The sequence below is a fragment of the Scyliorhinus canicula genome, chromosome 20 (genome assembly GCF_902713615.1).
Source record: "Scyliorhinus canicula chromosome 20, sScyCan1.1, whole genome shotgun sequence".
NCBI classification, from domain to species: domain Eukaryota; kingdom Metazoa; phylum Chordata; class Chondrichthyes; order Carcharhiniformes; family Scyliorhinidae; genus Scyliorhinus; species Scyliorhinus canicula.
The window spans coordinates 70,315,830-70,341,681 of NC_052165.1; the positions used below are offsets into that span (position 1 = coordinate 70,315,830).

At 46.5% G+C, this 25,852-nt stretch overlaps 1 protein-coding gene across 8 annotated transcripts in view; it reads right to left on the reverse strand.

Annotated features, from left to right (window-relative positions):
* pphln1 (periphilin 1) overlaps positions 1 to 25,852 on the reverse strand; it is a 213,147-nt gene that overhangs the window by 108,495 nt on the left and 78,800 nt on the right. For 7 of the 8 annotated variants that reach the window (XM_038780842.1, XM_038780839.1, XM_038780841.1 and 4 more), the window contains one exon: positions 23,636 to 23,671. The exons of the other annotated variant lie outside the window; for it this stretch is intronic. In XM_038780842.1, the coding sequence (XP_038636770.1) occupies positions 23,636 to 23,671 (36 nt within the window). The remainder of the gene's footprint in view (positions 1 to 23,635; positions 23,672 to 25,852) is intronic. 8 annotated transcript variants of the gene reach the window in all.

A 25,852-nucleotide genomic window follows, 5' to 3' on the forward strand; every position in this document is an offset into this window, starting at 1 on the left:
AGCCCCAACGAGAGGATTTCTTCAGAAATAGGAAGAAATCTGGATACAGTCATTATTTATATTGATTCCAAGATTCCTTGATGGGTTTTGTCACAGATAGAATGTCCAACCTTCCCTTTTCATGCCCAGAATGATACTAATGAAATAAAGCTGGTGTTTGGTTATAACCCTCATGGGACCTATAGAGACGGACCAATTAGCCTCCCATAAACCTCATGGAATAGAAGCTTCCCCGCTGATAATTGGCTAGGGACATAAAAGCCGGCCCAGAAAGAGGCCTTGACAGAGAAGCCAGGCTTGGACCTGGATTGTGACCCGTAAATAGTTTGCTGTAACAATAAATCATTTTCGTTATACTCTTGTACGTGACTCCTCTGTGACCACAAAATTGGCGATGAGGGTAAAATAGACAGAGCTACAGTCAGCGCTGCTGATCATTTGGAGTATGGCCACCTCCTCTCTTTGTGCGGAATAAGGTTTGCACGATTTCAAAACCGACGTTCTTTGGGCGCAGGGGTGGAAGACTGGTCTCAATAAGCAGAGAGTAGCCATTATTTCTTTCAGACTAACATAATTGGAAATGAGCGACAGACGGTGATCCTTCTGACTGCCAATGAGGCCCCCAATATCATAAGACAATAAGACAGGAGCAAAATTAGGCATTTGGTCCCACTGAGTCTGCTCTACCATTCAATCATGGCTGATATGTTTCTCATCCCCATTCTCCTGCCTACTTCCCATAACCCCTGATCCCCCTATTAGTTAAGAACCTATCTATCTCGGTCTTAAAGAAACTCAAGTGATTTGGCCTCCATAACCTTCTGCGGCAAAGGGTTCCACAGATTCGCCACCCTCTGGCTGAAGAAATTCCTCCTCATTTCTGTTTTAAAGGATCAGCCCTTCAGTCTGAGATTGTGCCCTCAGGTTCTAGTTTTTCCGACTAGTGGAACAATACTCGTTGCATCCATTCTATCTAAGCCTCTCAGTATCCTGCAAGTTTCAATAAGATGCCCCCCCCCCCCCCCCCTCCCTCCCCCAGGACGTCGCAAAAGCCAGACACAACTCCACCCCAGAATCAGGAGAGTGCGCCCCCAGACGGTGCTGCGCTTGTCGCCAGAGCAGCTGCAAAAAAGCAAAAACCCCAGGGCAGTCAACTGACATGTCACCCTGCCCGAGGATGACGCTAAGCCAGACCCCAGACCTTCCAGGTGGGCCAACCTGTAATAAGTCCATGAGGCAGAAGTCCCGTCATAAGAATTCCTTTTATTTACAAACACAACAGCTGAACAACCATGACCATTCAGTTCGCTGTCTACACCGGGAGTGCAGAGGATCTGACACTTCCTGTTATATACACAGAAAGGGGTTCACTGATTGGGCCACTAATCAGGGAACTCGTATTCTAATTGGCCAATCTCAAAGGCCTGGCTTAAGTCACACAACCCAAGGATGAAGACTGAATAAAATTTAACTGCATCGCGGCGCCAAGTGTTGTACCCATTTGGATCACCATTCAGGTGAATTGCCACCCTCCAGAGATGGAGTTGGACAGGGGAGCTGCAGTTTCAGTCATTGGTAATCAAACGCTCGAGAAAATTAGGACCGGGGTGCAACAGTTGTTCTGATGGACAAAGAATGCGACTTACAACCAACACAGGGGAACCCCTCGCTACAGGAAGAACAACGATGACCCTGGTGACTTATGGCCAGCAATCCATTCGGCTGCCATGATTGTAGTGAAGGGCCACGGCCGAGCATACTGCGTCGTGATTGGCTGCAACATTTCCGCCTAGACTGGCAACAGATCTCTTAGATGGCCACTGGAGGACTATACGAGGTGTTGGGAAAATACCCTGAAGTTCTTCAAGCAAGCTTGGGTAAGAACAAGGGAGCCATGGAGCCATGGCTGAAATACAAATGGACCCTGAAGCACAATCTAAGTACTTCCGGGCCCGACCTGTCTCCTACGCACTACTGGCGAGAATCAAGACAGAACTCGACCGACTAGAGCGCCTCGGATCATCGGGCCGGTACATTTAGCCAATTTAGCGGCAGTAGATTCTGTACAAGCCAGACAAAACAGTTTGTGCGGCAACTGTAAGTTAACTGTGAATAAGGCTTCCCGTTTGGACTGGTACCAATGCCACGAATTGAAGATGTATACACAAAATTGGCTGGAAGTCATAGAGCCATACAGCACAAAAAAGGCCTTCCCATTCCCATTCCTTGTATGCCCTGGGATTGCAAGTGCACAACTAAATACTTCTTAATGTTATTAGGCCTCCACCACCCTTTCAGGCAGAAAATTCAAAACCGCTGCCACCCTTTGGGTAAAAATGTTTTTCCTCACATCTCCTCTAAACCTCCTGTCCCTGGCCTTAATGCCCACTGGCCATTGACCCATTCACCATGGGAAAAGTTTGTTCCTGTCTACTCTATCTATGCCCCTCATAATTCTATACATCTCCATCATGTCCCCCTTCTGTCTCCTCTGCAGTCTCACACCAGGTCCGGACACGAGAACGGACAATGAAGAAACATGTGGACAATCGCAGGGTCAGGAGACCAGAATTGTGCCCCGCCCTCTGGAAAAACCAGGTTCTTAACACATTGTCCCAACTCAAACTTTGGGACTTTGCCCTCTGGGGGGCTTGATACCGAGGTGAGAGAACTGGGACTCAGACTGGGATGTGGAAATTCAGGAATTGGAAGTTTCCGATGTTGAGCAGTCTGGAGATCAGCCGCCAGTGGAGACACTCCCAGGCGGCCGGCAAGAAATCTGGTCCCGCAAGGTCTAAAAGTGAAGCCACGGGCAAAAATGAGCTTCTTGCCCCACCTTCCTCAAACGGATTTGTGGACTTTTGGGGAATGGGGGTGGGGGAGAGAAATGTTATAGCGCTCACAAGATCTATGGGGAGGGACCAATTAGCCTACTTATAAGCCTCATGGAATACGAGCTTCCCCGCTGAGGGACGAGGACCCATCAGTGGGGTAATTGACAAGCAAAAAAGTTGGCCCAGAAAGCAGCCGGGGCGGACAAGTTCCAGCTGGGACCTGGATTGTGATCTGCAAATAGTTTGTTTCAACAATAAATAATTTTCATTGTACTCTTGTACCAGACTTCCCAGTGACCAAAAAAATGGGGGAACTACTGGAGGGCAGTTAGGGATGGGAACTAAATGCTTGCCCAGCCCACGATACCCACATCCTATAAATGAATAAAAAAAGAACCTGAGCATGATTCTCTCAGATGAACAGGGTCTCAATGTGATATTGCAGGTCTGATATGCCATTAGACTTCTGGAAGGACACAATTAGGACCAACCTGGGTTGTAAATCCCAGGAAGGAGAATCTACTCCAGACCCCAAAGAACATATCTGTTATTTAATATTTTAGATTTGTCCTCTTATATTGGAAACCGGGTGTGGCCCATGGGTCTTTAGGGTCCGTTCTTAACTTGCTCAACTTCCCTTCAAAATCTACCATGTTATTTCCTTACTGACTATTTCTCATTCCTGTTCATCCTGATTCTGCATGGATTTAGTACTGGTCCAAATTTTGCAGTCTGTGACAAAGGGATGGCACCCAACACTGAACTTGTAAAAACAAAAAGCTGCCCACAAAGTTTTATTAAGTTCCAGAGTGTGATATTTGGCACCATCTCTGGTGTCTGTCAATCAGACTGAAAACTCTCATACAGCAGGCAGAAAATAGAAAGCAGGAATTAGAATTCACATTTTCCAGAAAGCAAAATATAGATTAAGACATGCATGTGGAAATAAGGTAGAAGCTGAAATATCAAACAATAGTTTGAAAAAAATAATTATTTTAAAAAATAATTGAACTGAAAAAATGTTCATCTGAGGAAATATAAAATATGAGGAATTTATAAAATTAGATTTTCAAGGCAAGGGTGTCCAACAATTATAACTCTGTATGCTATCATACCTTGAAATAAGTCAGTTACACCTGATTAAGCAAGGCTAAACAATTTCATTGGATTATGCAGTGAAAATAGTGTGTAAAAGTTGGAGTTCAGATTGATTTCCAGATTCTGTATTAATTGCATTGTTGAGGACTGCAACAGCACAACTTGTGGAGGAGCAGAGTCCTCCGGCTTTCCATGTTGAATTGGGAACGTGTAGACGCCACAAATCGTCAATTTCATAATGTAACAATTGCAACATTTGCAGCTTGAACTACAAATTTCAAGCCATAATTGTGAGTAATTTCAAATGCCATTATAACCATTCCACCTTTACCTCCAATTGTCCTGGTTTTCCTCAATTTCAATCTCACCATTGTAAAGAACCTCATAATTTCTGTGATTTCTACTGATAATCTCAGTGAACCCACTTTCCTGCCTTCCAGCTTATGCACATCCTCTAATGCTCCAAAAATCTTTCCAAGATGTTTTTTGCCCCATCTTTTCATTTTACATGGGTGGAATCAGAGAAAATGCAGCAGAGGTGGTTTAAGAAATTGGCACAGTTTTTGCTCGCTCTGTGAATGGAGTGATTTACTTATCCTAATCCAATTTCCTTATTATTTTCCTGTGCTTCTCTGGTTTCGATATATTTATTGAGCTTGATTTTAAATGATGCTGCTATGTCTGCCTCAGTAGCCGCCAGTGGTATAAAGAGTTTCATATAGTTTATATCTCCTTGTTACATCGCTGAAAAGAGACAGGTCATCAAAGCTTTTAGTCTTACACTCAAAATAGGAAAAAGACAAGAATGACAAATTTCAAACAATCACAACTCTATATACTACTGGAAAATAGGGTGCTGATTTATGGTCTAGAATTAGGTACTTGCCACCGACCTTGAAAAACTGGCTGCAAAAGTTTGTTTTCAGCTCTACTTTGTTCTGGTTTCGAATTTGGTGCAAACAATAGCATCAGCAACAGTGCAGGCAGCAAGCTGGCTGATCAGTCAATCAGTTGAAGAATTCTTAAATAGCAAAAGTAGGGGTTATAGTTTACACTGACCAAAGCATTGCCATGGAAAAAGCAACAGGGAACAGGCCCCGCAACATCCCAGGGAATTCAAAACAGACGCAAAGCTTCAATATATGCCTTTAGTTTGCAGAGAACAGGTCCATTTCCAGCAAGCATAAATGAGCCACATTATGATCTGAGAGCAACTGATTATCTTAAATTGGTTGTTACTAATGTACATACGATTGTTGAGCAAATGCTGCAAGTGCAGGCTGCTTGAGAAACGCCTGTACTCTGCCCATTACAAACAGCCATCAGCAACACTTCGGCAAGTCAACACTGATTGGCCGATCTGCATGCTTTTTTTCCCCTATGTTATAAATTGCTGAGATTGTTTAAAACGTCACTTTACATTTGCCCTTATGAGTACAACACAAAAAGCTTTCGCAGCAAGTCTCTCTTTCCAGCAATATTCAAGTTTTGTACGTCCTTTATCATAAAGATGTCAAATATTAATTTCTACCCGTTGGCTGGAGACAGGAATTGGACTTTTTAAGAAAGACAGCCAATGTTGAAACAGAGACTTTAACTCTCAGTAACGTGGCTGACTCTAATTTACATTATTCCTGATTCAAACCCAATTGAGATGACTCGAGTCTGTGTTTTGTGAACAACCTTCCTTCCTGCTCCAGCAACAAGATACGTATGGAAGTCACTTACAGTATTCAACTGTTGAAGATGACCCATTCAAAGGTTAATTGCTTGGACGAAAAGAACGGTTTTCTTAAGTTCTCCAGACTGGCTAATCAGATTCTAATTAGAATATACAATTATATTTACATTTGAATTACTGGCAGTGACCCTGTGCGCCTGATGCAGATCCGGGAGCAACGGGTGAAATGCGCGAGAACCCCAAACCGGACTCCGTGCCGGGCCATTCAAGAGTCACTCGACTCGCTCCTTCCAGTGCAATCTGGGCTGCTGATCCAAATGGCACCTGGCCTGCGGTTCCTGCTGGCGAGATCAGCAGGAACTCTCCTCAGTGGGCAGCTGCCGAGAAAAGCCACGGCAAAAACTTTTTTTAAAAACACATTTCATTCAAACTTGTATCAAAGTATGTTACAGCAAATAAACAACCCGGGAAACATTTTTCCCAACAATCAACTATATAGCTTGTACAGATTTTTCTCCTTTTTCACCTACCCCCCTCCAATCCCCCTGCGACGAACAGCACCTCAAACACGGGTCACAAACATCCCCCAACTTTTCTCAAACTCCCCTACTGAACCCCTTAACTCATACTTTGTCTTCTCTAACCACAGGAAGTCATACAGGTCACCCAACCATGCTGCTACCCCCGGTGGCGATGCCGACCGCCACTCCAGCAAAATTAGTCACCGTGCAATCAGAGAGGCGAAGACCAAGACATCGGCCTTCCTCCTCTCCATGAGCTCCAGCTTCTCTGAAACCCCAAATAACGCCACCAAAGGGTCCGGGTCCACTCCCTCCTCCACTATCCTGGCTAAGACCGCAAACATTCCCGCCTAGAATCTTCCCAATTTTTCACAACCCCAAAACATGTGCTCACTACCTCCTGAAAGAACCCACTCATTCTCGCCCAAGTCATATGCACCCTGTGCACGACCTTAAACTGTATCAGGGTCATCCTTGCACAAGAGAAGGTCCCGTTTACCCTTTGCAGTGCCTCTCTCCATACTCCCCAATTGATCTCCATTCCCGGCTCCGCTTCCCATTTCTCCATGATCTTCACCACCTGCTCGCCTCCCTGCTCCCCCAGCCACTTATATATATCCCAAATTTTCCCCTCCCCTTCCACATCTGGAAGCAGCAGTCGCTCCAGTAGGGTGTATCCCGGCAATATAGGGAATCCCTTCCAGACCTTGCGTGTAAAGTCCCTCACCTGCAGATACCTGAAAAATCTCCTCCCATGATCAACTGGTACGTGGCCAAATCCGGGATTGCTGCCAGCAACCCCTCATAAAACCCACATCATCCCATTTTGGGGCAAACACATTTACCAACACTACTGGTGCCCCTTCCAATACCCCACTCACAATCACATATCTCCCACCTGGATCCCTCACCTCCTTCGCACTCATGGATCCCATTTCCCTGCTCATTAAAATCCCCACACCTCTCGATTTCAAATCAAACCCCAAGTGAAAACCCGCCCGACCCACCCCTTCCTTAATCTAACCTGGTCCTTCACACGGAGATGTGTCTCCTGCAAAAAGACAACCCCCACTTTCAAGCTCCTGAGGTGTGCGTACACCCGCGACCTTTTAACCGTCCCATTCAGTCCACGGACGTCCCACGTTACCAACCTTATCGGAGGCTTGCGCCTCCAATTTATCAAACTTTTGTGGGCGTGATGGCATAGTGGTATCCTTGCTGGAATAGTAATGCAGAGACCAAGGGTAATGCTCTGGGGGCCCAGGTTCGAATCCCACCACAATATATGGTTAAATTTGAGTTCAATAAAAATCTGGAATTATAAACTTAATGATGACCATCAAACCATTACCAGGTTTCATGTGACATTACATATGACTCTAGACTCACAGCAATGTGAATAACTATTAAATGCCCTCTGAAATAGCATCGCAAGCCTCTTGGTTGTATCAAACTGCTACAAAGTCAATGAAAAGGATTGAAAGCAGACAACAACCAGCAGGACAGACCCAGTAGGGTGTTAAACTGTTAGGAGGATGATGCCCAAGGGAAAAACATACTTCTTTTTTTAATAAATTTAGATTACCCAATTATTTTTTCCAATGAAGGGGCTTTTTAGCATGGCCAATCCACCTACTCTGCACATTTTTGGGTTGTGGGGGCGAAACCCACGCAGACACGGGGAGAATGTGCAAACTCCACACGGACAGTGACCCAGAGCCGGGATCGAACCTGGGACCTCAGCGCCGTGAGGCGGTTGTGCTAACCACTAGGCCACCGTGCTGCCCTAGGGAAAAACATACTTGACCTCATCCTCATGAACCTGCCTGCCGCAGATGCAGCTGTCCATGAATGTACCAGCAGGAGTGACTATCATAAAGTCCTAGTGGAGATGATACCCTTCATTTGAACCCGAATCCCCGGAGCAATACCTTGGTTCGCTGGATTACTAGTCCAAAGACAATACCACTGCGTAACCTCAAAGTGAAAGGATTCAAAACAATCTTCAGCCAGAAGTGCCAAGAGCGCTGCTTCCTCCGGAGGTTCCCAGCATCACAAATGGCAGTCTTCAGTCAATTTGATTCACTTCACGTGGTATCAAGAAACAGCTGATGGCACTGAATAATGCAAAGGCCTGGCAATATTCTGGCAACAGTACTGAAGACTTGTGTCCCAGAACTTGCCTCACCCCTAGCCAAGCTGCTCCAGTAGATTTACAACACTCGGCAGTGTGAAAAATTGCCCAAGTATGTCCAGTACACAAAAGCAAGACAAATCCAACCTGGGCAATAACTGCCCTGTCAGTCTACTCTCTATCATCAATAAAGTGATGGAAGGGGTCATCAACAGTGCTGTCAAGCAGCACTTGCTTGACAATGTAATGAAAGCAGAATTATTTACATGAAAATTCTTCTCAATCATATTTTTTCTCTCTGTGTTCGTTAACCTGCACTGGATCCCAATTAAACAACCTCTCTATTTTAAACTTCTTATTCTTGTTTTCAAATCCCTCCACGCTTGGCTAGTCCCATTCTCATAAATTCCTCCAACCCTCCGAGATATCTGCATTCCAATAATTCCAGTTTCTTCAGTATCGCTGGTTTTAATGGCTCTGCCAATGGTCGAGCAGCCATCTTAATGATGTGCCCTGCTCCCCTGTGGGTTACGCATGGGGAAAGGAGTATTACTTTTCATAAGCCGGAGGAGGCAAGTAACTTTCTAAGGAACCATGATCTGGGGGAAGTTTGAAGACATTGGATTTTGTTTGGATTCGCAGGTGATGTGGACTTGGGAAATTTTATTCAGTGGGAGGGATGGTATATTTTCACACGCGGTCGTAAGTATGTTTTTACCCACTCTGTATTGTTAATTATGTTGAAGATGGACTTCCCTCCCTGGGTTTTAGGGTACTATATTGTGAATAATGTGTGGGGTTTAATGAACAGCAACAAAGGAACTTGGTGCGACGTGGTGATAAGGTGGGTGGGAATAAGGGGGCTACATTATAAAGGAAGTGTATCCTTTGTCTCGGGGGGGGGGGGGGGGGGTGTGGAGGAACTGTGTGGGTTGGTTTTTCTGATTCTTTTGGTTTCGGCTTTTGGCTTGACCCAGTAGGGCTTTCTTTTTTTGGGGGTCAAGGTGGCGAAAGAAGGTTTCTTGTTGGGAGATAATTAGATGGGGATGGCCATCTTGAGGCGACCCAGACGGTGGGTGAGCCAGGAGTCATCCATTGAAGATTGGCTGATCGGCCGGTGGGGGGGGGGGCACACTGGTGTCATGAAATCTTAGGCGTCAAGAGGTCCCGTGTTTTGCTTATTTAAAGAGCTCCAAGGCAGATGTGATTTTTATACAGGAGTTGCAGCCAAGGGTGAAAGATCATACGATGATGAGGGAAGGTTGGGTGGGCAAACATTTTATTCTAGGTTGAATATGAAGGTGAAGGGGACAGCGGTGTTAATTAATAAGAGAGTAGCTTTCTCGGCGACTAGAATAGTGGGGAATCCAGGGGACATGTCAGTAGATGTGTCATCGTGAGTGGGAGGTTGGAGGGGGCACTTGTGGTTTTGGTTAATGTCAATGCCCCCATCTGGGACAATGCGGCTCTCATGAAGCGAGTGTTGTCAGATTCCAGAACTAGACTTGCATTGATTGATTAAGGAGATGGGAATTTATGAATTTAGAGAACGCAATTATTCCCCCCCCCCCCCCCCCCCCCCCCCCCAAGTAAGGGGCAATTTAGCGTGGCCAATCCACATAACTAGCACATCTTTGGGTTGTGGGGGTGAAACCCACATAGACACAGGGAGAATGTGCAAACTCCACACGGACAGTGACCCAGGGCCAGGATTCGAACCCAGGTCCTCAGCGCCACAGTCCCAGTGCTAACCACTGTGCCACATACCGCCCCTGGAGATGGGAATTTTAACATGCTTCTTGTTCCTAAGCTGGATTTGGTCATGCCCGAAGTCCATAAAAGGTGTTGGCGATGGCAAGGAAATTGTTGGGGTTCATGGAGCGCATGGGGGGAGTGGATCCGTAGTGGTTTGGGCAACCGATATATTCCCGAATTGATTTCTTTGTTATGATCATGCACCACATTTCATAGATTTGTGTAGAAAAGCGCTGGGGTTTCCCAGCGACCACAGTGGAGGCTGGATGTGGGATTGTTGGCAAATAAGGAGACGTTTGAGAGGTTAGGGGTGGCTATACGCAACTATGTGGAATTTAATAAAAGTAGGTATCTGCCTCCATGCTGTGTGAGTTGCTGAGGTGGTAATTAGAGGGGAAGCTTATTTTAATCAGAGTGCAATCAAGGAGATAAGGTGGAGCGGTTGGATAGGCAGAGGTTGGAAGCCATTTTAGCAGTGAATTGGAGGTACTCAGTGGCTTGGAGGAGGGGATCTTGAAAAAGAGCAAGCAGCTCCAGATGGAGTTCGAGCTTCTGTTTACGGGGAAGGCAGTGGGGCATTTATTTCTGCCGGGTTAGATGGGCATTTTGCGAGAACGGGGAGAAAGCCAGTAGGCTGCTCGTACACCAGTTGAGGTGGGAGCCGCGGAAAGGGAGAATGGGGAGATAAGGAATTTGGAGGCCAGAGTGGTCACTGAGCCACGTATGTTGAATTGAGTGTTTGAAGCCTTCTACCGAAGATTGTACAGGTTGGAGCCCTTGGCGGGGGACTTGGGCATGAGGCAGTTCTTGGATGGGGGAAGGTGCAGGTGCTGGAGGATGTGACAAAGTGTATTGGGTCGATACAGTCTGGGAAGATCCCTGGTCGGATGGATTCCCAGCGAATTCTATAAAAAAAGTTAACTACCGAGTTGGGGACTTTCCTAGTTTAACGATTCGTTTATAAGGGGGAGCTTCCGCCCACGCTGACACAAGCATCAATTTCGCTTATTTTAGAGAAAGATAATGATCTAGAGGAGTGCGAGTCATATCGTCCGATATCACTTTTGAATGTAGATGAAGTTGCTGGCCGAAGGTGCTGGAAACACGCATGGATGATTGTGTGCTGCGAGTGATAGGTAAGGATCAAACAGGGACCATGAAGGGGCAACGGTTATCATCCAGTATTAGGAGGTTAAATGTGGTGATAAAACTCCCAAGGGGTGAGGAAATGGAAGTGATATATCTATCGAGGCGGAGAAAGTGTTTGACAGGTTTGAGTGGGATTACGTGTTTGAGCGGGGTGACTTTGGGCCAGGGATGGTGGGTTGGATTAGGATGCTGTACAGGGCTCCTGCGGCCTGTATACGTGCAAACAATACAATTTTGGGGTATTTCTGTTTGAACTGGGGAACGAGGCAGTGACGTCTGCTGTCCCCGTTGCTTTTTGCATTGCCGATTGAGCCATTGGCGATGGCACTTATGGTTGGAGGGGTATAAAGAGTGGGTGGGGGATCAGAGTGTCCCTATACGCAGATAACTTGCTAGCAGGGAAGGATTATGGGAAGTTTCCATTTTACCTAGTTAATTCGAGCTTTCGATAACTGGGACTAAGGGTGGTGTACAGTTGGGCTCAATTGCATAAATTGAATTTGGCTAATTTGATAAAGGGGATGAAGAATGACTTCAAGAGATGTGATGTTCTCCCTCTTTCGTTGGCAGGGAGGATTAAGACTGTGAAGATGACGGTCTTACCAAAATTCCTGTTTGTTTTTCAGAGTCTCCTAATTTTTGTGCCCAAGTCTCTTTTTGGAGGAAAAAAAAAGGTTGATTTTGGATTTTATATGGACAAGCAAGGTACCTTGGGTCAGGATGGTGTTTTTCATGAGGGACAGGGGGAGGGAAGGATTGGCTTTGCTGAATTCGTTGAATTATGACAAGGTGGCAAACATGGAGAAGGTTTGGAAGTGGGTCTTGGGGAAGAGTCAGTATGGGGGGGGGGGGGGGGGGGGGAGATGGAAGAGGCTTTGTGTAGGTGGACAAGTTTGAGGGCACTGGCATTGACTCCTCTCCCATTCTTGCTAATCGTTTCCAAGGTTGCCATTTTGGTCGTTTCTTGAAAAGATTATGTCTGAGCATGATATAGGGAAAGATAGGGTTTCCGATATCTACGGGGAGCTAATGGAGAGAGAAAGGACATCGGTGGAGGAGGTAAAACGGAAGTGGGAGGAGGAGCTAGGGGCGGGTTTGAAGCGGGGATATAGAGCAAAGCCCTGCTGCGGGTAAATTTTTTTTAATAAATGTTTTTATTCAGTTTTCATATTGAACAAATTACAAATTGTTAGGAGAGAGAAAAAAAAAGAAACAAACACGCAAAAATTAACATACATATTTACAGGTAAGCATCTTCGTAGTAGTAACTGCGCCCCCCCCCCCCCCCCTCAACATGTTTATTTAGTTTGGTTTTGGGCCTTAGCTAGCCATCGAACCCCCGTAACGAACCTGTAGCCCCCCCCCCCCCTCCCGCTACCTTCCCCCGACTATTCTTCCTCTTGTACATTGGCCACAAATAGGTCCCGGAACAGTTGCATGAATGGCTCCCACGTTCTGTGGAAGCCGTCGTCCGACCCTCGGATGGCAAATTTGATTTTCTCCATTTGGAGAGATTCCGAGAGGTCGGACAGCCAGTCTGCAGCTCTGGGCGGTGCTGCTGACCGCCAGCCAAACAGGATTCTACGGCGGGTGATCAGGGAGGCAAAGGCAAGGGCGTCCGCCCTCCTCCCCAGGAATAGATCTGGCTGTTCTGAAACCCCGAAGACCGCCACTATCGGGCATGGCTCCACCCTCACTCCCACCACTTTGGACATAACCTCGAAGAAGGCTGTCCAGTACTCCACGAGTCTGGGGCAAGACCAGAACATGTGGGCGTGGTTGGCCGGGCCTCTTTGGCACCGTTCACATCTGTCTTCCACCTCCGGGAAGAACCTACTCATACGGGTTCTTGTTAAGTGGGCTCTATGTACCACTTTTAGTTGCGTCAGGCTGAGCCTTGCGCACGTGGAGGTGGAGTTGACCCTATGCAGTGCTTCGCTCCAGAGTCCCCACCCTATCTCCATCCCCAGGTCGTCCTCCCATTTCCTTCTTGTTGCGTCCAGTACGGTGTCGTCCCTATCTACCAGTCGGTCATACATGTCACTACAGTTCCCTTTCTCTAGGATACTTGCGTCCAGTAGGTCTTCCAGTAGTGTCTGTTGTGGCGGTTGTGGGTACGTCCTTGTCTCCTTTCGTAGGAAGTTTTTGAGCTGCAGGTACCGTAGCTCGTTCCCCCCAGCTAGCTGAAATTTCTCTGTCAGTTCGTCCAGTGTTGCGATCCTGTCGTCCGTGTATAGGTCCCTGACTGTCAGTGTCCCCCCGTCCTGCCTCCACCTTTTGAAGGTGGCGTCGGTCAGTGCTGGTTTGAACCTATGGTTGTTGCAGATGGGAGCCCTGTTCGACATTTTGGTCAGGCCAAGTTGCTGCCGCAGTTGGTTCCAGGATTGGAGGGTGGCTGTCACCACTGGGCTGCTGGAGTGTTTTTTGGGTGGGGATGGGAGTGCTGCTGTGGCGAGGGCCCGGAGGGAGGTTCCCATGCAGGAGGCCTCCTCCGCACGCACCCACTCAGCTTCTGGCTCCTGGATCCATCCCCTTACTCGCTCGGCTGTTGCTGCCCAGTGGTAGAATTGTAGATTCGGGAGGGCTAACCCTCCCCTGGTTTTTGTTTTTTTGTAAGACCTTCTTTGGGATCCTAGCATTTTTACCCCCCCATACGAACACCATGATGAGTTTGTCCAGCGCTTTGAAAAAGGCCTTGGGGATGTAGATCGGAATGGATCTAAACAGGAAGAGGAACCTGGGCAGTACGTTCATTTTGATCGTCTGAACTCTCCCCGCGAGGGAGAGCGGGAGTGTGTTCCATCTTTGCAGGTCCTTTTTAACTTCCTCCGTCAGGCTGGTGAGGTTCCATTTGTGGATCCCTTTCCAGTCATGGGCTATTTGGATCGCGGAATTTATGTCGGGCTTGTTTGAACGGCAGCCCCTTTAGTGCTGCCCCCCCCCCCCCCCCCCCCCCCCCCTTGCGGGTGTACTGGGAAGATCTCACTTTTGCTCATGTTGAGTTTGTAGCCCGAGAAGGCTCCAAACTCTTTCAGGAGCGCGATGATTCCGTCCATGCTGCTTTGTGGGTCCGAGATATAGAGGAGCAGATCATCCGCATAGAGTGAGACTCTGTGCTCTCTACCTCCCCTTCGGATCCCCCTCCAATTTTTTGCTGCCCTGAGCGCGATTGCTAGCGGTTCAATTGCTAGTGCGAACAGCAGCGGGGACAGTGGGCATCCTTGTCTGGTGCCCCTGTGCAGCTGGAAGTATTGGGAGTTGGTATTGTTGGTCTGTACACTCGCCATGGGAGCGTTGTACAGGAGCTTTACCCAAGCGGTGAACCCTGTTCCAAGCCCGAACCGCTCCAGTACCTCTATGAGGTATTTCCACTCGACTCTGTCGAAGGCCTTTTCTGCGTCCAGGGAGCCGATCACCTCTTGTGTTCTCTCCCCGGAGGGGGTCATTATCACGTTCCTGCGGGTAAATTTGACCTCCTCTTGTTCAAGGTGGAGCCTAATTCAATTCAAAGTGGTGCACAGAGCTCACATGACAGTATCACGGATGAGCCCTTTTTTTCCCCCAGAGGTGGAGGACAAATGTGGGTTGTGTTCAAGGGGGTCAGCAAAGCCCACGCACATGTTCTGATCTTGCCTGAAGTTGGTGGAGATTTGGTTGGCTTTTCCAGGGGTTATATCGGAAATTTTGGGAGTGAAGGTGCCCAGAGCCCGTGGATGGCGATATTCGGTTTGTCGGAAAATCTGAGTGTGCAGGTGGGGAGAAAGGCTGATGTGTTGACATTTGCCTCCCTGATAGACTGGAGGCATATCTTGTTAGGGTGGCGAGCTCTGGAGGTGCTCAAAGCAGCAGGAATTCTTACACTTGGAAAACAAATAAAATTTGTCATCAGGGAGTCAGAGGAGGGATTCTGCTGACCACTGCATACCGTGCCGCCCCTTTCATTAAGGAGTGGTAGACGACATAATGGGTGGGGATGGAACGTTTTGTTCGGGGTATCATGTTTTGAAAATATTTTTATTGAAGTATTAGCAAAATTTTTATGACAATAACAAGCGAAATAATAGTAACATAAACAGCAACATGGTAAAATAGACATTTCCCACCCGACCCCTTCTGTACATCCCTTAACCATATTACACCCCCCCCCCCTTCAAGAGTGCTGCTTCTGCTGACATTTTAATTTTCCCCGAGAAAGTCGACGAAAGGCTGCCACCTACGAGAGAACCCCAGCATTGACCCTCTCAAGGCAAACTTTATTTTCTCCAGCTTGAGAAACTCAGCCATGTCACTGACCCAAGGCTCCACGCTTGGGGGCTTCGAGTCCCCCCACATTAAAAGGATCCACTCCCTGAACTCCCGGATCTTCTGACACTCCAGATCGCCACCTCTGGACTCGGCACCACCTGCATAGCCAGCACCTTGGGCATTGCCTTGGCAAACCCCTGCCAGAACCCTCCAAGCTTCGGGCATGCCCAAAACATATGGACACGGTTTGCTGGGCTTCCCCCACATCTGTCTTCTACCCCGAAAAACATGCTCATCCTCGCCGCCATGTGTGCCCGGTGTACCACTTTAAACTGTATTAGACTGAGCCTGGCACATGATGAGGAGGACTTACCTCCTCCATTGTCCCCAAATCCTCAGTGCCGCCACCACCACCGGGCTAGTGGAGTAACAGGCCGGTGAGAACGGCAGAGATGCCGTTATCAGTGCTCCCAAACTAGTGCCTTTGCATGACGCCACCTCCATCCACTCCCATGCCGGCCCATCCCCCACCACCCACTTCCTAATCATCGCTATATTCGCCGTCCAGTAGTAGTTGCAGAAGTTCGGCAGCGCCAACCCCCCCTCCCCCGACTGTGCTCCAACAACATTTTCTTCACTCGCGGGGTTTTACCCGCCCACACAAAGCCCAAAATCTTATTCACCAACTTAAAAAAGGCCTTCGGGATGAAGATGTGGAGGCACTGGAAGACAAACAAAAATCTGGGGAGGACCGTCATTTTCACGGTCTGTAACCTCCCCGCCAACGAAAGCGGGAGCATATCCCATCTTTTAAAGACCCCTTCCATTTGCTCTACCAGCCGGGTTAGGTTGAGCTTGTGTAATGCCTCAGCTCTTCTCTACCATCCTGAGCGGCAGATTCCTCAGTCTCCTCTCCTTGCTCCTGCCTGGATCACAAACAATTCACTTTTTCCCCATGTTCAATTTGTACCCCGAGAACCTGCCAAATTCCTCCAAGATCTGCATAACTCCCAACCCCTCCAACAGGTCCGAGATGTACAAGAGCAGATCGTTCGCGTACAGCAAAACCTGGTGCTCCACCCTCCCCAAACCAGCCACTGCCAATTCCTTGACGCTCTCAGCGCCATGGCCATGGCCAATGACAGAGCCAACAGCAACGGGGAGAGGGGGCACCCCTGCCTCATCCCTCGGTGTAGCTTAAAGTACCTTGACCTCAGCCGGTTCGTGCACACGCTTGCTACCAGCGCCTGGTAGAGCAATCGCACCCAGTTAATAAAGCCCTCACCAAATCCAAACTTTCCCAGCGTCTCCCATAAATACTCCCACTCCACCCAATCAAAATCCTTCTTCGTCCATCGCAACCACCACTTCCGCCTGCTCTCCTTCTGAGGGCATCATAATTACATTGAAAAACCTCCGGACGTTAGCATTGAGCTGTCTGCCCTTAACAAATCCAGTCCTCCCCTATCACCCCCGGGACACAGTCTTCTATTCTGGTGGCCAAAATCTTAGCCAGCAGCTTGGCATATACGTTCAAAAGCGATATCGGCTGATATGACCCCCATTGCTTCGGGTCCTTCTCTTGTTTAAGAATGAGTGAAATAGAGGCCTGCGACATCGCTGGGACTGCAACATCGTTGCAGGACCCCCTCTCTCTAGCCTCATTAATGGTCCTCATCAGCAGCGGGCACAACACCTCTGAGAACTTCTTGTCAAATTCTAATGGAGCTTCGCCCGACTGCATGCCCTCCAGTCCTTTAACAATTTCCTCTGCCTCAATCGGGCCCCCTAGCCCCTCAACCAGGTCCTCCTCCAGCCTAGGAAACCTCAACTGATCTAGGAATCGCCTCATCCCTTCTGCTCCAGCAAGGGGTTCCGATTCATATAATTTGCTATAAAATTCCCCCCCCCCTCTAAGATCGTGTTACCCTCCCTATTCCTTACTCTCCCAATCTCCCTGGCCGCCTCCTAAACTGGTGCGCATATTCGTAGACCACCCCCCCTGCCCTCCTCAACTGCTCCACCGCGCTCCTCGTGGTCAACAACTCAAACTCTGCCTGCAGCTTCCGGCGTTCCCTCAGGAGCCCAGCGTCCGGGGTCTCCGCCTATCTCCTATCCACTCTAAGTACCTCCTCCACTAATCTCTCCCTCTCTGCTCGTTCCACCATTTCTCTACGGGACCGAATTGAAATTAGTTCCCCTCTTACAACTGCCTTCAGAGCCTCCCAAACGTCGCTGCTGATACCTCTCCCGTATCATTTGTTTCCAGATAATTCTGGGTGGACTTATTCACCCGCCCACAGACCGCTTCGTCCGCTAACAAATCCACATCTAATCTCCACAACGGGCGCTGCCCTCTCTCCTCATACAACTGCAAATCCACCCAATGCGTGGCATGATCAGAGCCTGCAATTGCCGAATATTCCATCCCCGCCACTTTCAGAATTAGCGCCCTGCTTAGAACAGAAAAATCAACAAGGGAGTAAACTTTATGGACATGAGAAAAAAACGACAACTCCTTTGCCCTCGGCTGCTCGAATCTCCATGGGTCGACACCCCCCATCTGCTCCATAAAACCCCTCAACTCCTTTGCCACGGCAGGCCTCCTTCCAGTCCTGGATTTTGACCGGTCCAGATCAGGATCAATGACCGTGTTAAGGTCTACCCCCATGATCAGGGCGTGAGACTCCAAGTCCGTGATCCTGCCTAGCACCCGCCTCTCAAATCCCACATCGTCCTAGCACGGAGCATATATGTTCACAAGCACCACCCGTACACCCTCCAACTTCCCACTCACCATTATATATCTACCCCCCTTATCAGCCACAATTCTTCCAGCCTCAAGCGCCACCTGCTTACTAATCAATATCGCTACCCCCCTGGTCTGAGTCTAGCCCAGAGTTGAACATCTGACCAACCCACCCCTTTCTCAATCTCGTCTGGCCAATAATCTTTAGATGGGTCTCCTGAAGCATTGCTACATCTGCCTTCAGACCCTTTAAATGCACGAAAACACGAGCCCTTTTGACTGACCCAGTCAAACCTCTCGCATTCCACGTAATCAGCCTGGACAGGGGGGGCTGCCAACCCGCCAATCCCCCCACCCCCCCTCCGACTGCCCATAACCTTTTTTTCACCAGCCCCGAGCCCGCGCCCCCCGCTTCCCCGAGCTCCCCCACAAGCAGAAGCCGCCCGAGCTCCCATTTGTTCCCCAATGATAGTTCCTCCCCCAACAGAAAGCATAAACAAATGAAGAAACAATCGCTTGAAACAAGACCCGACCCAACCTCCCACAGAATAGCACCAACAGAATAGCTCCCCCCTCCGCATCAAATCCCTGAAAAACAAAGCACCCACAAACCCCCATCCCAGCCCAACACTTAACTGAAAACTACATACAATCTTATTTGAACTGATATGAAAATTACAAAGATTACAAACCACCGTCACATAACTTCTTCGAGACTTAAGTGTTGTTTAAGATGCTTCGAACTTCCTTTTCTTTGATAAATGTCCATACATCGTTCGGTGTCTCAAAGTAAAAATGCCGGTCTTTGTGCGTAACCCACAACAGCGCTGGATACAGCAACTCAAATTTCACCCCCTTCTTGAAGAGGATCGCCTTCACCCGATTGAACTCAGCACGTCTCTTGGCCAGCTCCGTTCCCGGGTCCTGATAGATGCGCACCTCGCTGTTCTCCCATCTGCTGCTCCGCTCTTTCTTAGCCCACCACAAAACAAATTCTTTGTCCGAAAAACGGTGGAAACGCACCACCATGGCCCTCGGCGGGTCATTCGTCTTAGGCTTCTTTGCGAGGGCTCTATGCACTCCATCCACTTCCAGGGGCCGAGAAAATGCCCCGGGTCCCATCTGCGTCTCCAACATGCCTGCCAAATATTCTCCCGGGTTCAACCCCTCAATTCCTACAGGGAGGCCAACAATCCTTAAGTTCTGCCTCCTGGACCTGTTCTCCAGGTCCTCCAGCTTCTCCTGTATTCTCTTGTGGCGCTCATCTAACACCTCCACCTTGTGCTCCAGCACAGTTAGATAGTCCTCCTGGCTAGATAACCTGCTCAATTTCTTGCATCGCTTTCCCTTGGGCCGCCTGATTCAATACCATTTGATTGACCGTAGCCTTGATCGGGTCCAACTTTTCCTTTTTCAGCGAAACAGTCCTTAAAGAATTTCATCTGTTGCTCCTTAGACCACTGAGCCACTGCCTCTCGGCCATGCTGCGCCACGATAGCAGCACCAACTGCTTCACTCTATCCGGGCCGAGTATTTTCACACGGCCACGTCTCATCCAATTAGCCATACATCGGAGAGGGAAGCCTCCTTAAATTTTGTCCGCTGCACCGATCCATCCCCGAAAGTCCGAGAAAAGTCGGGAAAAAAGGTCCAAGAGTCCGTTTCAGGCAGGAGCTAACGAATGTGCGACCTACTCCTCCATGGTCGCTACTGGAAGTGAGGCGGGGGGATATCTTGTTATATCACAAGTTACAGTGTTAAAGGGGAGGTGGAGGTTTTTTTTTGTATTATGGCAAGTGCATAAAAATAGTATCCTGTGGTTCGTGTATAAATTGAAAGTGCCTTTAAGGACAGTGGATAGCACAGCTGCCTTTTTTTCAGGACCCGGGTTCGATCCCGGGTCACTGTGTGTGTGGAGTATGTGGAGTATGCACATTCTCCCCAGGTCTATGTTGGTTTCATCCCCACAACCCAAAGATGTGCAGGTTGGGTGGATTGGCCATGCTAAATTGCCCCTTAATTGGAAAAAAATAATTGGGTATTCTAAATTTATTTTTAAAAAGTGTGGAATAAAAATATTTTTAAAAATGAAGATTAGACAATTTAAATGCTAGTCTTTAGTGATTGCCAAAGAATTAAAGAAACGATAATCCAAAACCCATATTTGTTTAATCGATTCCAAACAGAAGAGATAGAGCTAGGAAACAGCAGGTGAGCTTACTTTGTTAAATAAGTTGCAAGTGAGGAATATATGAATGATTCAAGCTCAATGAGTTTTAACGGTCAGTTTAAAGGAGAGACTAGATCCTGGTGGAACTTAGCAAGGCTCTGTGTTTGCTGGAACCCGTTTGGTTTGCATCGCACATAAAGGGTAACCAAAACAAATTACAGACCTGCCCTGCACACAGAGTAAAACACGAAATTCATCATTTGCTGCATGGATGGGAGGTGAGGCTTGATCTCAGTTTGAATCTTATGAGGTACAGAAGGTGGAAGATTGAGGAGTTGAAATCTAGTGGGAGAATCTACAGTAGGCCTCACAGTGTCTTATTGAAAAAGAAAGCAAACAGATTAGTTTTGAAATATTGAAAAGTAACAAGAACATGAGGCAGAAGCCTCCACAGTTTGAGATGCTAAGTTTTATCTGAATAGTTGGAGCTGCGTAAAATTCTCCACAGGATTGTGGCATTCTAATGGGTGGTCCTTACAGAAGTAAAAACCTTTAATTGATGTGTTGCCATGACCCCCTTGGCTAGTGCACGGTCAATTCCAGACCCACCTGACTGGAGTCGCAACACAAGCAAAATTAGATGTTATTTTAAAATACCCGAGGACCTTGGCTGAGCCCAATAAACTGCAGTCACCAAGACAATTCTTGGGAAAGTTAAAAATTTAACACACAATCTTTTGTTATTTAACAGTAATATAATTAAGCTGACAAAAATGTAACTAACTACATATACCACTTACCACAGACACAGACACAGACACACACGAGCTAAAGTGTGATGGAGAGATCTCCAATGCACTACAGCGATTTTCAGTTAAAGGTCTTCCACTTTGATGCTTCTTTCTCCTAAGACGAGGGTTTTCTCTGACAAGACTGTCTACTTTCTCATAGATTCGAGATCATTTCAACTATACAGTAAAGATGTGCCAGGCACTCACTGGTTTTAGAACAATAAAGCAGTTCTTTACTTCAGCAGCGAGAGACAGTGAGGAGAAACAGGGAGGAGAGATCAAGGTCTAATTACTTCTGCCCAGCTCTCTCAGAAGCATCACACAGGAACCAATCACTGGGCAACGCACAGGTTGCCAGCCAGGCTATCAAACAGACTTCCTCCAAAGTTGCTTCTTAAAGATTCCCTTGCCGCCTACAAATCCATATTCTCCGCTCCAAAAAAACTAATCCTGGAACACACTGTCCTTACTAGCAAGCTGCCTCAGCACAAGTCCACTGCTTAAAGACGCATTCCAATTCAGAGTCCAGGGACTAGAAACAATAAAATAAAATAAAACAAAGATATGGGAACAAAGGGAAATCAAAAAGGTAGGATTCCAACAGTGTCACAGAAGACAATTCTTGGGAAAGTAAGTAAACCTGAATGCATAACTTACATTGCCAGAAACCATATTGTTAAATGAATAGTGCTAGTTTTGTTCATTCTTTTATATCCAAGAAAATTTGTTTTGTTTAAAAATAAAGTGAAATCTTGTGGTGTAGTTCCACTGGTTAAAAAATATTCCGATTTAGATCATAGAACATATAACAGTACAGCACAGAACAGGCCCTTGATGTTGTGCCGAGCAATGATCACCCTACTCAAACCCACGTATCCACCCTATACCCGTAACCCCCCCCCCCCCCCCCCCCGCCTCCCACAACCCTACTTTTTAGGACACTACAGGCAATTTAGCATGGCCAATCCACCTCACCCGCACATCTTTGGACTGTGGGAGGAAACCGGAGCACCCGGAGAAAACCCACGCACACACGGGGAGGACGTGCAGACTCCGCACAGACAGTGACCCAGCCGGGAACCGAACCTGGGACCCTGGCGCTGTGAAGCATTTATGCTAACCACCATGCTACCATGCTGCCCATTTATTCTTGAAATGTTAATAATCCATAACCAGGTTGCAACACTGCCATGGATCTCCATGTGACCGGAAAGGTTGATTTTCGACCTTCAAATTTTTCAGCACATAATGTGGGATGCCATCCAAGGTAGTGAATTTCAAAGTGTAGGATTTCCTTCTTTCTGTATCAGCACCCTGCCTTGTAACGAAGGTGCTGCAACTCAAAGCATGATAAAGCTTGACAAACTACTGCTATTCTGAACAGGTGACATTAACGCACTCTCCGTCATTAATGTCAATGTAGCCACGCTTCAAGAACAAGTAGCTTTAAAGCAAGCTTTTGTCCTCCCCTGGAACACTAGCCATCTGAGAGTTTGGAAAACCAGACCGAAAATGAGAGACTGTTTTGCACATATCCAGGTACGATATCCAGTCCATCAAAGATGATTTTGATCAGTTTTGCCCAAATCCTTGTTGGTTTCAATAATTATATTAATATGCTTGCTAAATATTCAAGTCTTGCTTTTTCCATTTACCATAGTTTACTATTTTGCCCTTAACTGAAGGTATTAGGAAATGTATTAATTTGAATTTCAATAAAATCTTCCATTATGTATGAATACATTTACTAACTTTCAATTTATCAACCTGCTCCCCTTAATTATTTTGTTGTGGGATAGACGATCTCACAAAGTGGCCTTTAATTAGTTCCATCAATAAGGTCAGTTTTCATTCAGGGCGACATTACTTCTGCTTTCGGAAGGTCAGTCTGATAACTGGTCATGTCTAAAATGTGTATTCACTCCTATATATTTCCATCAAGAAATACATGAATAATGACACCAGACTTTGTCAATAGCCACCAGAAATAATCATATTACTTTCAAATTCACTCATGTTCCTGTTTTGATATATATTTGAAGTAAGGTGGAAATAAAGGTTGTATGAAAGTAAACATATCAAATAAATCACAAAATCTAAAAATGTCCAATTGGCAACAGAGGTGGAAAACCAAATGATGTAGCACCATTTTGAAAAGCCTAATATTGTAAATCATTACTACCAGTAGCCTATTTTAAAAAATTTTTTAAATAAATTTAGAGTACCCAATTATTTTTTCCAATAAAGGGACAATTTTAGTGTGGCCAGTTCACCTACTCTGCACATCTTTTTTGGATTGTGGGGATGAGACCTACGCAGACATGGGGAAAATGTGCAAACTCCATATGGACAGTGATCCGGGGCTGGGATCGAACCCGGTCCTTGGCGCCATAAGGCAGTAGTGCTAACCATTGTGCCACCATGTGACCTATTCATCAGTATAATCCTCAGCAGCATTAATAAAGCACATTCCTTGTGGGTTTTAAAACTACAAAAACTAGATCTTACCTGGTGGCTGTAGCATATCTCTTTGCCTTGGGTCCCCTACAAAAACATAATTCAAATTTTAAAAATTAAAACTTATAGCTACAGATAGTCATACAAACTTAAGTCCTGAGAATCAGTGATGTAAATGAATTACAAATTTAATTTTTAAAAAAACAAAATTTGTTTAATCGGGAGAGTCTGAACGAGATCATTTGGTTGTCACACCACACTTTTAACACTGAGGCCCGAGTTAAATCCAGGCCAAATTGATAGAAGTGAAGGTCACTGCCACATAAAGGATCTTACAAATAATGCGTCCCCGCTTGGGTCACCGTTTATGTGGAGTCTGCACATTCTCCCAGTGTGTGCTTGGGTTCCCTCCGGGTGCTCTGGTTTCTTCCCACAAGTCCCAAAAGACGTGCTGTTAGGTGAATTGGACATTCTAAATCTCCCTCGTTGTACCCGAACAAGCGCTGGAGTGTGGTGACTAGGGTTTTTCACAGTAATCTCATTGCAGTGTTAATGTAAGCCTACTTATGACACTAATTATTACTATCTATGGACTCACGTCACTTATATGCCACCTCCTGGCAAACACATTTTGAAGTATAAATAATTGAGCTTCCAGACAAAGCCAAGTTTTAAAACTGATGTTATATAACATGAGGGAGTACACTCTGAATTAGTTTTATAATCTTTTGTTAGAATGAGCACTGACATACAGCTGCATAAAAATTCCAAGTGCTCTATATTTAGCTCCTTGAGGTCCCTTAACTCCATTTGGATGGCAGCACCCTAAATGCAGGCATTTGGGACTAGCTTAGTGGTAAAAGCTAGGCAGTCTAGACAAGTTGAGCCAAAGGGCCCTAGTGTACACTGGAGGTTACTGAAAAACTAAAAACTGTCAAAACAAAATAGGGCTCATTGCGCGCACTGTTCATAGTGAGTAAACTGACCAGATATTTTGGCAAAGAGGAGATATCCCATGGGTTGCAAATCACCACAAACTGCTGTTCAATTTGCACCATTCCACAGAGGAGCTTTTCATAGATTTCTTTGTCGAGTTTCAAAAAACAATGTGTGCTTTAACTGCCAATTAAATCCATTGCAGAAAATTAGGGTTTATATTCAAGTATCATTTTATTGACAAGAAGCCTCATTCCTGCAGACAGTAAGTTGTTCAAGGTTTTTTTTGCCACTTTTTCCTCTCGCTCTTAATCTAATCTTTCTTTCCCTCTATTTATCTTACTCCCTGTACCCAATTTCATTCTAATTGTATTTACTTCTCAGTCAGTCTTATGACGCGTTCTGAATCTTTAAATCCCACTGGTTAAAGAGGTAGATTGTTGGTTTCAACATTCACCAAGGTTCCAGATGCCTTGTTGCCCTTGCACCAATCTCAAGCTGAAGGGCATGGGGAAATGTCGAACTAATGGGGAGTCAATGCCTCACTCAAGAAAATTCTTCAACATTATGCCAATCAGAATAAGTAGCAATTGACTCATGAAAAATGGAGGGTCAGATGAGGATGGTGTAGCTCAGCACCATTGAAGACAACAGAGGGGTGAAGCATAATCAAAGAACTGATGTTGTAAATGATTGACCTGTCAAGAGCAGTCGGCAAGATCAAAGCCTGACTGGATGTCCAACTAATGCAGAGAATGCATGCTATGTGTGCATATTTCTTGTTCTTTTGGTGCTAACCCAACATGTTATACCATACTGTTATAGCCAGCCCCAGGTGAGATTCCGGCAAAAGTTGTTGATCTGGGCGAGTCCCCTCAATTTGCCAGCACCCAAAAAGTTTACAAGCCGAGGTGAGGAGGGATAACCAACTCCTTATCTTTATTCAACACATCCTCTGCTGAAAGCAACAAAGGTTTAATGTTACAAGATTCCCTTGACATTTTCCAGACCCAATAGTTATGTTTAAAAATGAGCCAATTTAATCAGGCTTAAGATGGAGCAACCTTAATTACAAAATGGAAACGCAAAACGGTAAAATATATCCTTCTAATCCGTATGAATACAGGTGCAAGAATGGAGGCCAATAGTAAGGAAGGACAATCCTTAGGTTGCAAGTAGCTGATGAACGTTGCCGCTGATGCAGGTCGATTCCAGTAGCTGACTTCTGCTGGTGAACAGTTGATTACTCTTAGTTTGGGAGAGATTTCAGGTTTTTTTCCAACTGTGATTCCCTCAGCCAGCTAATCGACTTCCACGGTCAGAGAGTTTTAA